At 35.5% G+C, this 16208-nt stretch overlaps 2 protein-coding genes across 4 annotated transcripts in view; both read left to right on the top strand.

Annotated features, from left to right (window-relative positions):
- LOC125840706 (costars family protein) overlaps positions 1-16208 on the top strand; it is a 280520-nt gene that overhangs the window by 188764 nt on the left and 75548 nt on the right. The gene's annotated exons all lie outside the window — the stretch shown is intronic.
- Positions 7019-16208, top strand: part of LOC125840696 (dynamin-related protein 3A-like) — a 43693-nt gene continuing 34503 nt past the window's right edge. For both annotated transcript variants that reach the window (XM_049519658.1, XM_049519659.1), the window contains exon 1: positions 7019-7578. In XM_049519658.1, coding sequence (XP_049375615.1) covers positions 7210-7578 — 369 coding nt within the window. In that variant the 5' untranslated portion in view covers positions 7019-7209. The remainder of the gene's footprint in view (positions 7579-16208) is intronic.

Raw genomic sequence — 16208 nt, forward strand, 5'->3', positions numbered from 1 at the left:
TGGATCCCCTAGACCCAACTTTTTATAAATAGACAATGGCATGAGGTTGATGCTAGCACCAAGATCACACAATGCCTTAGCAAAATGTAGCAACCCTATAATACATGGAATCGTGAAAGCACCAGGATTTTCCTTCTTCTGCACAAGAGACCTTGTAGCAATAGTGTAACGACCCTTCCAGAATAATATAAGCCTATAATAATATAAGCCAATAACTCACGAGATTTTTGCATATATATATTGTCCTCACACTAGTAAAAATGACATAAAAAGAATATTATCAACTTTCGAGTACCCAAACTAAGTGGTTCATGCTTCACGCAATCATTCAAAATTAGTGGTAAATTTAACATATTACAAGACTTGGGCTTACACACCCCAAAAGAACAAAACATAGAGTCATACTTATATTACAACCCATGGTGACATGATCACATTAGTCCTCAAAATTTCATGTAAATATACACCACATAGATCATGTACAAGTCCCAAGGTTTATACAAAATATAGACCTATATGCAATTGTGATCTTCCATCACCAATGGCCAGCTTCATGCCTCCTCTCGATTATTCCCTACGATAGAAACAACTATCGCTAAGCATATAGCTTAGTGGTGTAAAAACTATAGGCTTGGAGCAATCAGATTCACAAAACTACCTTTCTCAAGTCATGGGCAGCATAATCGAACATAATAAATAAATCAAGTAAACAATATATCAAGAGTATCAAGTTCGATATTTAGAGGTCCAAATGTCAAGAACGCTCATAGTACCATTTTTCAAAAGATTCAATAACAAGGCTCGCCCAATATGTACATCATGTCTTCACACCAAGCACAATCAAGTATCAAGAAGAGTCGACGCCCTGTATCAAGAAGGGTCAAAGCCCAATAATCAAGAGAACCAAGAACCATATTAAAAATGGCTTTCTAGTTCGTACTTAAAATGGACAACTTCCATTCTTAAGACAAACTAAAAATCCAGAGTCAAGATGGCAAATGATCCGAACCTAGAGGCATACCAATAGTGACAAAGTCACAGCCACAAGAAGGAAAAGGTCCCAACAAGAGTGCCAAATGATCAAACAATCCGTACAAGTGGGCGAGTTACACAAGCGTCTTTAACGTCTTAAAGGATACCAACACGACAATGCAAAGTGACAAGAGGTAACCAAGGTACCAAGATCAACCTTCAGATATACCAGTAGTTAAAAGAGTACAAATACAAGTTTATACGCAAACCTCAGTGCTTTAGCAAAGAAACAGTCCAACCCAACTTCAAGAGTTCAAACCGTAGACCAATCAATGTATCAAGGTCCTCAACTGGTTCACGAGTATATACAACCTTTAAAATACAATTAAATAACTTCTTTAATCCCTAGCAGCTTAATAATATTGATGTAAAATAGGATTATCATCACAAGTAAGCTTAGCCTGTACAAACACAACTATGCTCCCAAAACAGTGATTTTGGCCAGCCTAGCACCTCATGTCGCAACTTAGATTTGAAAAGGTAAACGGCAAAACTAGACTTTATAGCCTTCATGAAAGATGTAGCTACATCTCTTAAGGTTGCAAACAAACAAGAATCACCGCAAAATATATTTTGTACAATAAGATATAGTCAAAACACTAACAGTTGTTCATATAGGATTTGAAATTCCATAATCTGGACAGAACTTGTCCTCTGTTGCGTCCAATATTTCGAATCCATAACAGCTAAATCAGAGATTTACATAAACATAAGAGTTGTAGGTCTACGAATTATCTTTCCAAATCATATTTATTCACTGTAAACTAAGTTCTAGAGCGAGAGATATGCATAACATACCAAACACTACCCAGCTTAGAAACAAATTTTGTCACTTACCAACAAGAAGTGTGTGTTCTTGAATTCCAGCCAAAAGGGCCAAGTTTTTCTTTTGTAATTTTGAAGAACAACTGATTAAAGAAGGCTCTAAGGTTTTTAGACTTGGAAAACGAATTAACTCAAGGAGGTGAAAATATATATAGTCACACAAATGATGTTTATCACTTGTACAACTGTCTCCAAAAAGGGCTTCCCAAATAGTTGTGTGCTGCCCAAAATGCATACATATACACCTATATATATATCTCTCATCTCCTTTTAAAGTTATACATAATTCTAATTAGAATATTACGAAAATACCCTAATACAATACCTTAAATTACGATCACAATTTATGTTAAGCAAGTTAGCAATTATCACAACATTTCAAGTTCCCAAAATGAGACTAAAACATATTCTAGTAATTAAGCAACGGTAAATCGACATGTGACTCTTGGTTAGTATTTAGAGGTGTTACAAATAGCTCTATAATGCTGCAATCTATCACCATCTTCAAAACTCACAAACCTTTTCTTTGTCACCATATCTTTCATAAACTTCGCATACTCAGGCATTTGCTCTAAAGCTTCTATCAACGAAACGTTGATGGAAAGCTGCTTCAACATAGTCATAAACCTATGATATTTACCATCTTCAGTCTTCTTCACTAACCTCTGTGGAAAAGGTGGTGGAGGTCTAGGTATGGGGACCACTTTCTGAGATATCTCCGCTTCTTTCTTTGTCGCACTCTCAGACTCTTCTCTAACCCCTACCACATCATTTTCTTTTCTAATCTCAACGTCCACCACAGACGGCATAGGTGGACCAATGATTTTCTTACCCCCTCGAGTAGTAACTGCCATACAATGACCATCATTCTTTGGATTTTGGATGGTGTTGGTAGGAAGAGTGTCAGGTTGACGTGGGTTCACTATAGTAGACAACTGAGTCATCTGCTGCTCTAGATGTTTTATTGACACTACATGGGGATCAACCTTTTGACCAATACCAAACAAGTCGTTTCTTATCTCCTTTACATTCTCATCAGTTACATCAAACCTTCTCATCATCTTCTGCATCATATCTTCAATACGCGCCATATTGCCTCCAGCTTCCCTAGTACCAGATTCCCGATTTTGAGGGGGTACATAAGGTCCAACCTGATTGTTTCTGTTGCCATAGTTGTTCCGGTTGTAGTTGTTGCTGCGATTGAAGTTCCCATCCCGGACATATTGACCCTCTCGGTTGTAATTGCCATAGTTCCGACCTTGATTTCCTTGACCTTGGCGCCAATTTTCCATGTTGGATCCTTGGGCGTTGGTCAGAAACCCCCCGTCTGATCATTCACCGCATAAGCATCCTCTTTCATAGTAACACTCTTCAACTGGTGGTGGAATTCTAGTCAAGTAGTTCACAACATTTACCTTTTCAACACCTCCGCTTACATGCTTAAATACCAACCCCAACTCGGTCCTCATCTGAGCCATCTCCTTACGAATCTCATCCGCATACTGGTTAATAAAAAGACATTAAAACTATAGAGAGTAAAATTCGTCTTTGGTTGCTATCAAGATAAGAGAAATAACTAGGGTATACGTGTTCCCCACAATCTCATAACGCGGTAATCCTAGTAATAACAATCATTTTCTAGTGTATTACATGCAAAGTGATAAGTTAGGTATCCCTAAATCCTTGGTCCGGCATCTAGAGAATTTCACCCTGCACCTTGGTCCGGCTACGTGTGTATAATTTACTAACCCTTACATTTACCTCATATTAGACATCACATCGATGTTTGGCTTAGTTTTTAATTTGCACCAATCGACACTAGACTATTGGATAGTATCACACTAAATCTATGTTGATAATTCTTTTCTTGTTGATTACCTCCTTGGTCCGACAAGTAGCAACAAGGTGAGTTCTAACGTTGCGCACCGTGAAAAAGACTTTTAAACAAAAGAATTATCAATGCGTGCAAAACACTATTCAAGAATTGTATATTTACTATTCATACTTTGTTAATCGCCCAGGGTTTCCACAACCCTAGTTGTGGAGTTTAGTTACCCATAATCATATGAACACAATTCATTGTTTTAGATGAAAGAATTATGAACTTATGTAATTGAGAATAACAAACCCGAAATTTCAACTTGAATCTCAAAACCAAAACCTTCAAAATCAACTTAGGAAATCAAGAATTGCTAGGTTTGCAAAAAAAAAACCCCAAGTCACAAAGTAGAACTAAAGTAATAAAGTCTAACCCTAAAAAATGAGGTTTACATGCCCTATTTATAGAAAACAAGTCCTAAATTAAAAGGGAAACAAAATAAGGAAAATTTGTTCAGGCACGCGTCTTCATTCCATGAGACTACGGTCTGTGAGTCCCTTCCGTCAGCCAGGACTTAGAAAATATTTCAACTTCCAAAAATCAGCTTCTCTGAAGCAAATGACGGAACACCAGTACAGACCGTAGATCAATCTACGGACATCTATGGTCCGTCGATTCCTCTCCGTAGCTCCATACTTAGATTTCTCCAAAAATCAGGTACTGGAACCTTCGCAGTCACATTCTACGGTTCAGCAGTACAGTCCGTAGATCAATCTACGGACCGTCAATGGCCACCGTGGTTCTACACTTGGTCAGATTTCCCTAATTTGCCTTACCTGCTGATCTACGATTACCATCTACGGAGCGTTAATGGACCTACGGTCCGTAGATCACCTCCGTAGATGCCCTTTTCTACATTTCTTTCAGCTGTCTCTTTACTTCCGCGCCTCAACATCTTTCCTGCAAAACATGATAAAAACACATAAAAACCAACACAAAAAGACCCTAGACACACACAACTCTTAAGTGAAATGTATTAAAAATACCGTAAACTCACGGTATATCAACAAACAACATAATAGAATGTACAATGTAGTCATTTAGAAAGTCTTGTTTATGGGGAGAGTTTACTCTCTATAGTTTTAATGTCTTTTTATTAATTTTTAAATATGTAGGCCAATTGGCCAAATCATATAATAATATTTTGTTTTTTAGTATAAGTTTTTTTCATCTGATTTAACGTCTTGATTTGCAATTGTAAGCTTCCACATGATGTCCTAATCACTTTCGAACCCAACAAGATATAGATAAATAGATAGATGTTATCATGTGTTTTTCACATATTGCTTCTTAACCTTTCACATTCTTTATTCAACAAATTTAAATGTTTCGATTATTAAAACTATTGCTACTTGTAACCTTTCTTGATTCTCCTAATTACTTGTAATTGTTTTTATTTCCTATATTTTTTCCAAGCTGGTGCCCTCTCGAATAATAAACATGTGACTTGGTTTGTTCATAATTCTTTACTTGTTCTATTTTTTTTTCAAAAATAATGTAATTCAAAATATTTTCAGATTTTTAAATATGATTAAAAAAGTTTTTAAGAATTTAATGAGATCTTTTATGATTTACTAGCTCTAAAATAATCAAGGAACACACATTTGAGAATACGATGGACTGATGCCTTTATATGATAAATTTATTATGACATATTTAGGGGTGTTTATGGACAATGACATGGAAGAACAATGAAAACTATCTGCTAAAGAATGAATATTAGACTATCAAATTGAGTATCTTATACTTTGCATGTACATGTACCAAACAATAAAGAAAGTGATAACTGACAAATCTATGAAAAATCATTCAATATTGAGAAGCCAATTATAACAAAGTAAAAGATAAAAATCACTAAAGAGCAAGAATTTTACAATCTTTCAAGTTCTTAATATATGTGACAATACCAAATTTCTAATATTCTAATATAATAATTTATTTATAATCTTAATGAGGTCATTTAGTACGACACTTCAGGTGTGTTTGGTATGACGGAAAACATTTTCCAATTTTTCCATGTTTAGAAAATGTTTTCTAAATCAACTCATTTTCCTCAAATTTAAGGAAAATGACTTCCCTTCCAAAATTAAGGAAAACATTTTCCTAAACTCTACTTCATCCTTTAATTTTTTTTCTTACCCTACCCATGCCCCGTACCAAACCCTCCCTATTAAAAAAATTAATATTTTTAAATCTTCTTATTTTTAAAATTTCAAATATATTTTTATCCCTACCCCCAAACCAGCCCCCCACCCACCCTCAAACAAAAAAAATAAAAAAAATTAAAATTATTTTTGAAAATGTTTCAACTTTAAAGATTTGTTTTACCTTATCCAACCCCTACCATCATACCCCACTCGCCACCCCCAACAAGGCACCCCACCCAAACCACCCCCGTCATTTTTTTAATAATTATTTTTGAGAAATATTTCAAATTTAAAAAACTTTCATTTTTACGCCACCCCAGGCTACCCCAACAATTGTAATCATTTTTTATGCCACCCCCACCCCCAGCCGCCACCCTCCCACCTAGGCCATCCACGTCAATTTTGTTTTTAAACCCCTACCCCTACCCCTATCCCTCCCCCGCCACCCCCACTCAGGCCATTCCCACCAAAAAATTTTTTTAAGAAAAAGTTATTTTTGGGAAATATTTCAAACTTAAATTTTTTCATTTTTACGTCACTACCCCACCTCGCGCTACCCCCACCCAGGTCACCCATCAATTTTTTTTCTTTAAAAAATATTTTTGAAAAATATTTCAAATTAAAAAAAAATTCATTTTTATGCCACCCCCACTCCTACCGCCCTCCCCCCCGCGACCCCATCAATTTTTTTGTTTTTAAATTGTTTTAATTTTTTTTCGTCGGTTAAGTCCTGGGTCAGATCATAGGGTCGATTTTGGAACGGTGATGGGGTCTTGTCCTAGTTTGGGTGTCGGGGTCGGGTCCTAAATTAATTATCGGGGTTGATTTTGGATCAGAAATTATTTTCTTAAAGAGTGGTTTTAGTCTCAAGTAAAAAATAAAAAATATTTTCTGAATTATTTTTTTTTCATTCACCAACCAAACATTATAAAATATTTTCTACTCACCAACTAAAAATGAAAAAATAAGTTAGAAATTCACTTGTTTTCGAAGAAAACATTTTTGATAGAAACATTTTCGATAGAAACATTTTCCTTCCTACCAAACACACCCTTCATCATCTATAAATAATTATAATCAAACAAATAAACCAAATTGTAGAATAAATAAAAAAAATAACACCCTAAATTGTTTCTTGGGCGGTAGGAGAGTATACCCCCGTTTTTCTGTCCCGAGATATTCAAATTCGATTCTCTCCAGAGTCCTCAAACCCCTAAAAACTCCTCTCTAGGGTTTCCTTCTTACCGATCTCACTACATCTCCACTTTCAGGAGCGCCCAGTAACATCACAATCTTACTCACTTCGATCCGGGTTGACTCACTTCCATGGCGGAAGATTCAGTTCCAGTTCCAGTTCCATCATCCACCAATACGGCGCCGTTGGGTCACTCAGTGATTCCTATAGTGAACAAGCTCCAAGACATCTTCGCACAGCTCGGAAGTCAGTCCACGATTGAGCTGCCTCAGGTAGCTGTCGTCGGTAGTCAGAGTAGTGGAAAATCCAGCGTTCTGGAAGCCCTTGTCGGTCGCGATTTCTTGCCTAGGGGTTCTGATATCTGTACTCGGCGCCCGCTTGTTCTACAGCTTATACAGACCAAGCGTAAGCCAGATGGTACTGATGACGAATGGGGAGAGTTTTTGCACCTTCCAGGGAAGCGATTCTTTGATTTCAATGAAATTCGTAGGGAGATTCAGGTAAATTGCACTTATTCAGTATTTGGTTTCGTAATCTACTTGTAGAAACTCTCAATGAGGATATGTTGGCTGTTTATGTATTGAGCTTTTTTCAATGAAATTTACAGACAGATTCAGGTATAGTGATGAACTGTAGTCTACACCTTCTATAAACTCCCAATTTTCTATATTGAATCTTCAGATATAGGCCATAAGGCTAAATGTTTAAAATATTGTGTTTGAAAATTCAGAGAGAATAAATGGGTTGGTTATTTTCAGTTTTGGGTTATGATTTGATTTTTTGCTTTTGATTTTTATAGATGAATGATCAAATATGCATATTTAGTTATGTTTTCTTTTAGATATTCTAGGATTCAAGTTACCTAATTAGCAGTCCATTTTTTTATATTTTTTTTGTAGAATAAGAGTTCTTATTCTCTAAGACTTCGAGAAAGAAAAAAAAAATTCACGTTAAAGATTTGAACTTGTAAAAACCATCTAATATCATTACCTCAATATATTCATATTCCATTGTCTTTATGTGTTGCTGCACATATATAGTTGTGTATTCAAGAATTGTAGTTTCAACACAGTTATCTTCACTTAGCGCAAACGTTGGTGAAAGATCAAATTGACCTCTAAATTTTAAAAACTTTAACACAATAATACCCATCATTTTAATATTTATTACTCATTAATATTGGATACATATGCAACACTCGTATCAAGAGATTAATACTTAGTAAAAGAGAGTAAAAAAAGTCAAGAATTGATCAAAGCAAAAAAGAGGTATTTTGAATTAGTAAACAATAGATTTAAAGAAAAATTAATGAAAAAGAAAGAGCTTAAGCCAGCCCTCTTCGCAGCAAACAAAAAAGCAAAAAATAGTGGTTCACGTGGATTCCAACCGTGATCACTTGGGTGGCATGCTCCACACTTTGCTACTGGTACATTTTAATCTTTTGTGAGTGCGGGTGGCAAGTGTATTATATATTGTATTTCTTAAACGTATACACATAAATATACAAAGTTTCGACCGAGGCATCAGGTGCCACGGCACCCCCTCCCTTACACATAGATCTGCCCCCGCTTTAACTGCTATGCTAATTCATATATATGTATATATACATACTAGTAAAATTATCCACGCTTCGCGCGGGAATTTGATATCACAGAATTTATAAAATAATACTTAAAACCTATCACTCATTAAAACTAAAACACTATATTGTCTCACATACAAGATTACGTAGTAACGTACATTAATAATCTAAAAGAAATGATAATTATAACATCTTATCATTTATCCTTTAATCAATCATCTTTAATTTGATTTTATAATTTATCTTTTTACCCCCGGGAAGTGTTGGTATTTGATATTTTTGGGAAATTAGATGAACATCAACATGAGATATTAAATTTTCTAATAAATAAATTATCTTTATTTGTACTAACAAATACTTATATACAATAACTTTACAGAAACATAAACAACAAAGTTTAAAACATGTACTCAAAAACAACAATTGATATCATAAGCATAAATTAATGACGGTAAAAAAATATACCAGGATCTATAACAATAGAAACAGAAAAGAAAAATTTGAGTCCACTGAATGCACAGTGTCCCCTTAAGGAAATTATTCCCCTCTAGTACCCGAGGTTTAAAGGAATAGATCCTCTCAGGATGGAACGATTCTATTCACAAGTGTAGTGATACGAAAACAATGATGTCAGTGATCCACTCAACATGAGCAAAATACACGAATATTTAATTGTGCAGAAGAAGAAGAAGTTCAAAATTTTTGTTGTTTTGAAATAAGAGGAAATCCCTCTATTTATAGATTGTTAGAATATGAATAGGTTTATACAATCTTATTAGAATATGAATAGGTTTATACAATCCTAGTAGAATAGGAATAAGTTTATACAATTCTATTTAGAATAGAATAGGAATAGAAATAGGAATAGTAAATAGTATCCTACTTGGTAAATGATTGCATTGTAGTGTCTATAAATAGGGTCTCAATGTAATAATGTAGACATGACAATATTCTTCTCCAATATTTCTCACATGGTATCAGATCCTCTATGATCTTGGTAGAAAATCAAAGAGTTTCCGCTGCCGGCGGGTGGCTATTACCCATATATGCCGCCCATTTGGCCAATGATTATGTTAATAAAAGTAGGACAAATGATACATGCATGAACCCCATGTTCAAGGGAAGAAGCTCAGTCAGACAGGTCACCATGCATCAATTTTAGAGCTGTTTTGTGTCAACCCCATATTCGTTGGTATTGGTGTAGCACGTTCCATCTTTCTGGTGACTACTTTTTCATTTATAATTTATGTAGCACCGTGCCATCATTCCGGTGACTACTTTCTTATATCTAATTTGTGTAGCACCGTGCCATCATTCCGGTGACTACTTTTTTATATTTAATTTTTGTAGCACCGTGCCATCATTCCGGTGACTACTTTTTCATATATAATTTGTGTAGCACCATGCCATCCTTTTGGTGACTACCTTTTTTTTGCATATCTGATTTGCGTAGCACCGTGCATCTCTCTGTACTACTTTTCATATTTAATTTGTGTTGTACCGTGGATTTTTTCGAACTATTTTCTCATAACTAAGTTGCATAGCATCATGTGTCTTTTCAATGACTCCTCAGATTTGATTTGCATAGTTCCATTCGTCTTTTCGGTGACTCCTCAAATCTGATTTGCATAGGGTTGTGCCATCATTCCAACCCTATCCGTACAATTTTTCTTTTTCAGTAGGGTCGTGCCATTATTTCGAGCCTACCCATATTATTTCTCTTTTTCAATGGGGTCGTTCCATCAATTCGAACTATCTTATATAATTTCTATTTTCTAGTTGGGTCGTGACATCATTCCGACCCTACCCATATAATTTTATTTCTTAGATTGTGACCACTTTTAGCCATCAAATCTAATACTCCGACAGATGAGCATGTTTCGGCCAGTTTTTGGGTGACTTGTTTAATATCGACTAATCTATTGATTCCAACATGATCCATACTTTATACCAGATTTTGAGCACTTTGTTGCTCAGGGGGAGTTTAGTAGCCTTGTATGTCGATTATGTGAGTCAGTCTTTGCAAGTTTGGTTTGGGAAGTTCAACACTGGAATTTTATCACTCTGTGTTTTATTGACATTATGCATCAAATTCAGTATTTCATGAGAAGATTAAGCACATTGAGATTGACTGACATTATGCATCAAATCCAGTATTTAATGAGAAGACAAGCACATTGATATTGACTGACATTATACATCAAATCCCATATTTAATGAGAAGACAAGCACATTGAGATTGACTGTCAATTTTGTGAAGTCGACTGATCAACTTGCAGATATCTCACTAAGCTCCTCATCGGTCTTCGTGTTAATTACATTTGTAACAAGCTAGGTACATGAATTGTATGCACTAGCTTGAGGGAGAGTGTTAGAATATGAATAGGTTTATACAATCCTACTAGAATAAGAATAAGTTTATACAATCCTAGTAGAATAGGAATAGGTTTATACAATCCTATTTAGAATAGAATAGGAATAGAAATAGGAATAGTAAATAGTATCCTACTTGGTAAAGAATTGTATTGTAGTGTCTATAAATAGGGTCTCAATGTAATAATGTAGACAGGACAATAATTGAATAATATTCTTCTCCAAAATTTCTCACATAGACAACAAATGGTAGTGTGAACAAATGCTTATTGTGCCTTATCAGAAATGTCACAACTCTTTGGAAAAGTTACAACCCTTTGGAAAGGTCACAACCTTTCATAAAAGTTACAATTTTTCATAAAAGTCGCAACTCTTCATAAAAGTTGCAACTTTTCATAAAAGTCACATCTTTTCATGAAAAGGGAAGACTATTTTTGGAAATAAATAAATTTAAAAGGAAATTCTAGCTTGTGGTGGCGCCACGTAGGTGGGCCTAGGGTTCTCTTATTTATATATTAGAGTTAATGGCTAACTCCCTAAACTATCAAGTTTTGGATCCTATAACTTTCCAGGGTTAAAACCCCATGGCTTGACAGTGCTTGTTAATTGTCACTTAGAGTATGGGGGTAAAATAAGTCATCCATGTGGGGTGGCTTTTATAATGGCTGAAAACCTCTTAAATTATCATTGTTTTGCAAGTTTCTACTTAAATTATCAGTTTTTTCGGTATCCTTGAACTATGATTTTTGAAGATTGAATGGCTCATAGGAGGTGAGAAGTGATGTCATGTTGGATTTATTTATGGCTAATTAGGCCTCAAATAAATAATTTTTCAGTTTTTTTTCTCATCTTTATTTCCTTTATATTCTTTAGTTTTTCTTCCGTCTTCTTCATTTCCTTCTAAGACCAAATTGATCTAGGTTTTGTATTCGGGTTTCATTTGAAATTATCTATTCTTCCATTTTTTTTCTTGATATTATTGAAAGAACACCTTCCTCAACACCCTTTTCTTGATTTCATTTGATCTTCTTTGAAAGTCGAACACTTTCTTAAGGATGAAAAATGAATATTTATGTAGTTGTGGGCAGACGTCATCAAATCCATATGGACACTAATTTTTGTAAGAACAAACTCAAACACATATCAGCCCCAAGTTTTTGACGACCCTTAATTTCAATTGAAAAAGAGACAATATTACAAAGAACCTGTGCAGTTAGTTGAGGTGCGCGTAAGCTGTCTCGAACACCACAATTATAAAATAAAAATATATAAAAGAATTGGTGTTCTTTAACCTTTATGGCAAAACCAACAATTGATCCCTTTCCGTTTTTCATTTTTAGTTCTTTTTTTTTTTTGAGAAAGTTAACTGGTATTTTATAAACAAAAGGAGTACACCAAATAGTGTGCTCCTACATAGTTACATCAAAAGTATGAAAGGACAACCCAAACAAAATCTATCTCCTATATTCCTTATAAACTGTCTAGAAATAGGTTAATTTCCCCTATATCCTTAGGTACATAATGTATACACCAAAAGTAAAATGTTGCTAAACAGTTCATCTTTATACTTTGGAAGGGAATGTTCTTGTTCTCAAAACATCTCTGGTTTCTCTCCTTCCAGATTGTCCACCAGATGCAAGAAGGGACAATCTTCCATCTCTCCTTGTGTTCTGACTGATTTCCATCTCTATTCCAGCATGCTAGTACTTCTGAAGTATGCCTTGGCATGGCCCATCCAATACCCCTCAGATTGATAAACCATTGCCATAATTTTCCAGTCACTTTACACTGCAGAAAAATATGATTTACTGTATCTATTTCAGCTTCACAAAAAAAACATCTAGAGCATAACTGCCTGCCCCTTTTCATAAGGTTGTCCTGGGTCAGGACTGCTTGACTTGCAACTAGCCAAGTAAAACAGGCCACTTTATGAGGTATCTTCCCTTTCCAGATCATCTTCCATGGCCACCATTCCTTGGTTTCTGTTGAGATATTCAGCATCTTGTAGGCTGCTTTCACCCTGAACTTGCCACCTTTGTCCAAACTCCATAATAGTTTGTCTTCCTCAAAATTGAGGCTCTTAGCTTGTTCCAAGGTATTGTAGAACTAAATCATTCTCTCCACTTCCCAGTCATTGAAGAGTCTTCTGAAGGATAGATTCCAACTTTGTGCATTTTTGACCTCTGAGATAGTAGCTAGCTTCTGTTGATTGAGATTGTAAATGTCTGGAAACTGTTGCCTCAGAGGTGTTTGCCCTACCCATATATCATTCCAGAACATGGTCTTTCTGCCATTACCCACTTTGATCACAGAATTACCCCACATTCTTGGCCACTGATTTCTGATAGTCCTCCATAGTCCCCTTTCATAAGGAGTTTTAACTGCCTGAGTAGTCCATGGTCCTTCCCTACCATATCTTGCAATGATGATTTTCTTCCATAGGCCCTGCTCATCTGCTGCCAGTCTCCATAGCCATTTTAACAGAAGGCTCTTGTTTTGTGCTTTTAGATTCTTAATTCCTAAACCTCCCTCTTTTTTGGATGTTATGACAACCTCCCACTTAACCAAATGGTGCTTCTTCTCCCCTTCACCATTACCTTGCCAAAGAAAGTTTCTCCTGATAGCATCCAACTTTTTGATTATCTTCCCATGAATGGGAAAAGGGACATCATGTAAGTTGGCATGGCATCAAGAACACTATTGATCAGTGTGACTCTGCCACCCAAAGATAAATATTGACTTCTCCAGTTAACTAGCTTCTTTTCACACCTTTCCACCACAGAGTTCCATATGTTCATGGACTTACTCTTAGCTCCCAATGGCATTCCAAGATAGGTGGTGGGAAGCTCTCCTATCTTACCACCTAAAATGTTTGCCAAAGTACTGATTTCTGGAACTTCATTCACAGGATAGATAAAACTCTTTTCCCAATTTATATGAAGTCCAGAAACTGCTTCAAATAGGATGAAGATAACCCTTAGGTGTTTTAGTTGTTCCTTCTCTGCTTCACAAAAAACCAAGGTGTCATCAACATATTGTAAATGGGAAATAGACACTCCCAGGGAGTTTCCTTCATTCACAGTGAAGCCCCTGATTCTGTTATTCACCTGAGCACTCTTCAGCATGTCACTTAAACCTTCCATGGCCAAAATGAAAAGAAAAGGAGACAGGGGGTCTCCTTGTCTCAACCCTCTCTCAGAGGAGAAGAAACCAGTTGGAGAGCCATTTATCAAAACTGAAAACTTCACTGTAGTTATGCAAAACCTCATCCATTTTATCCATGTGTTGCCAAACCCCATCCTCCTTAATGTTCTCCACATATGTTCCCAATTCAAATGATCATAAGCTTTTTCTATGTCTAGCTTGCATAGAATTCCTGGAGCTTTGGATCTATATCTCATGTCCACACATTCATTAGCCACCAATTCTTCTATTTGGTTTTTACTTTAACTAGTTTATTTATTTTTTATTTGCTTTGATAGGATATTAATTTGGGCTTAAAATATAATGTCATGTGTAGGGCCACTAGGCACATTGAGCAATATTCTTTAGGGGTGTTACAACCTTAAAAAACTATTGGTTGTTTCCTGAATTTGGAAGAGTTTACTTGGGTTCTCTCAATAACTATCAGTTCTTTCGGATTCAGTAGTCAATCCTATTTCTAATAAGAGGCAATTAACACTTGAATATGATTTTGACCATTATTTTCATATCTAGAATAATGGCGTTGATTGTTCAAGAAGAACTGAAACAAAAAATATAGTAAAGGTAAGACGATTATTGTATAAGGTCTACGTAATACTAGATGCACATAATAGATATGAACATCACGAGTTGTCCCATGATAAAAATATTCTTCAGGGGTGTTTTAATCGTAAAAAATCATAGTTCAGGGGGTAACAAAATCACCCGATAGTTCAAATATGGAACTCACAAGATAGTGATAGTTTATGTTTTTTTATGTATTAGCTTTAAGTTTAAATTACACATGTTGTGCCACTTGGCACATTTTTTTATTGTTTTGAGAGCTGTAGTACACACACCAACAAATATTGAGTTGGGGTTTTTAACCCTTGAAAGTTATAGTTCAAGGGGTAACAAAAACAACATATAGTTCAAGTTTGAAATTAGCAAAAACGTGATAGTCTAGTTTTTTTTAGAAGGCATCAATTCTATGTATCATGATTGAAAGTACTATTTTGTGATCTCTTCTAAGGTGACACACTTATTAGAATGAATTGTTGTGCGTCTCTGTATTCTTTTTTGATGAAGTAAAAGATTGTATTAAAAGGCATCAAAGAGATGCAAGATAGTTACAAAGAAATAGGTGATAACTCCAGAATTGCAAAATAATAATAATTGAGATATGGAGTTAAAACCTATAGTAAAAACTCTAAGTTAAGCTAATAAGAGGGAGCTAATGAAGTCTACACGAGTAATCACATCATTACAGGGGAATAGTTGCTCTAGCTATAAAGATTCACCAGACTTTTAGATTTCAAAGAGTAGTTAGGAGTTGAAGTCCCATCAAAACATCAGTTGTTTCTAATCCATATACTCCCAAGATATACAAGCAATTATCATTTGCCAAATTCTCTTGATGGATCTATCCACTTTTTGTAAGCTCCTATTTCAACGACTTCTTTCAGGGTTGATGGTGTTGACCAGCTGATGCTAAAAACTGCAAGATACATGGACCAAATGCCTGCTGCCACAAGGTAGTGTAAAAACAATTGGTTCACTGTCTTTTTAAGATGGCACATGAAGCATTTGTTTGCTGTCTGGAAGCCCTTCTTGAAACTATCATGATTGAGGGTGCCATTTAGGAGAGTTGTCCATAGGAAACACTTAATCATGGGGGAGTTTGCAGTGGTCAGTTAAAGCATTTGGGATGTTGAGCCTATTGTAGCCTCCCTTGACAGTGTAAACTCCTTTGCTTAAGCCATTCCAATTGAGATTGTCTTGGGTTTTGGGGTTTATTGAGAAACCTTCCAAAAGATTGTATAAATCAAAGAGCTCACCCTACTCCCAATCTTGCAAATTTCTTCTGAAGTGAAGGTCCCATATGTTACCATCTCTTTTTCTTGCAACTGTTGAATCTGGATATGTAGCAATTAGAAGGAACTTGGGGTGAGATTCTTTCAAAGGACGATTGAGTAACCACCTATCTTTCCA

The sequence above is a fragment of the Solanum verrucosum genome, unplaced genomic scaffold (genome assembly GCF_900185275.1).
Source record: "Solanum verrucosum unplaced genomic scaffold, falcon-dt-bn FXZP01000176.1, whole genome shotgun sequence".
Taxonomy (NCBI): Eukaryota; Viridiplantae; Streptophyta; class Magnoliopsida; order Solanales; family Solanaceae; genus Solanum; species Solanum verrucosum.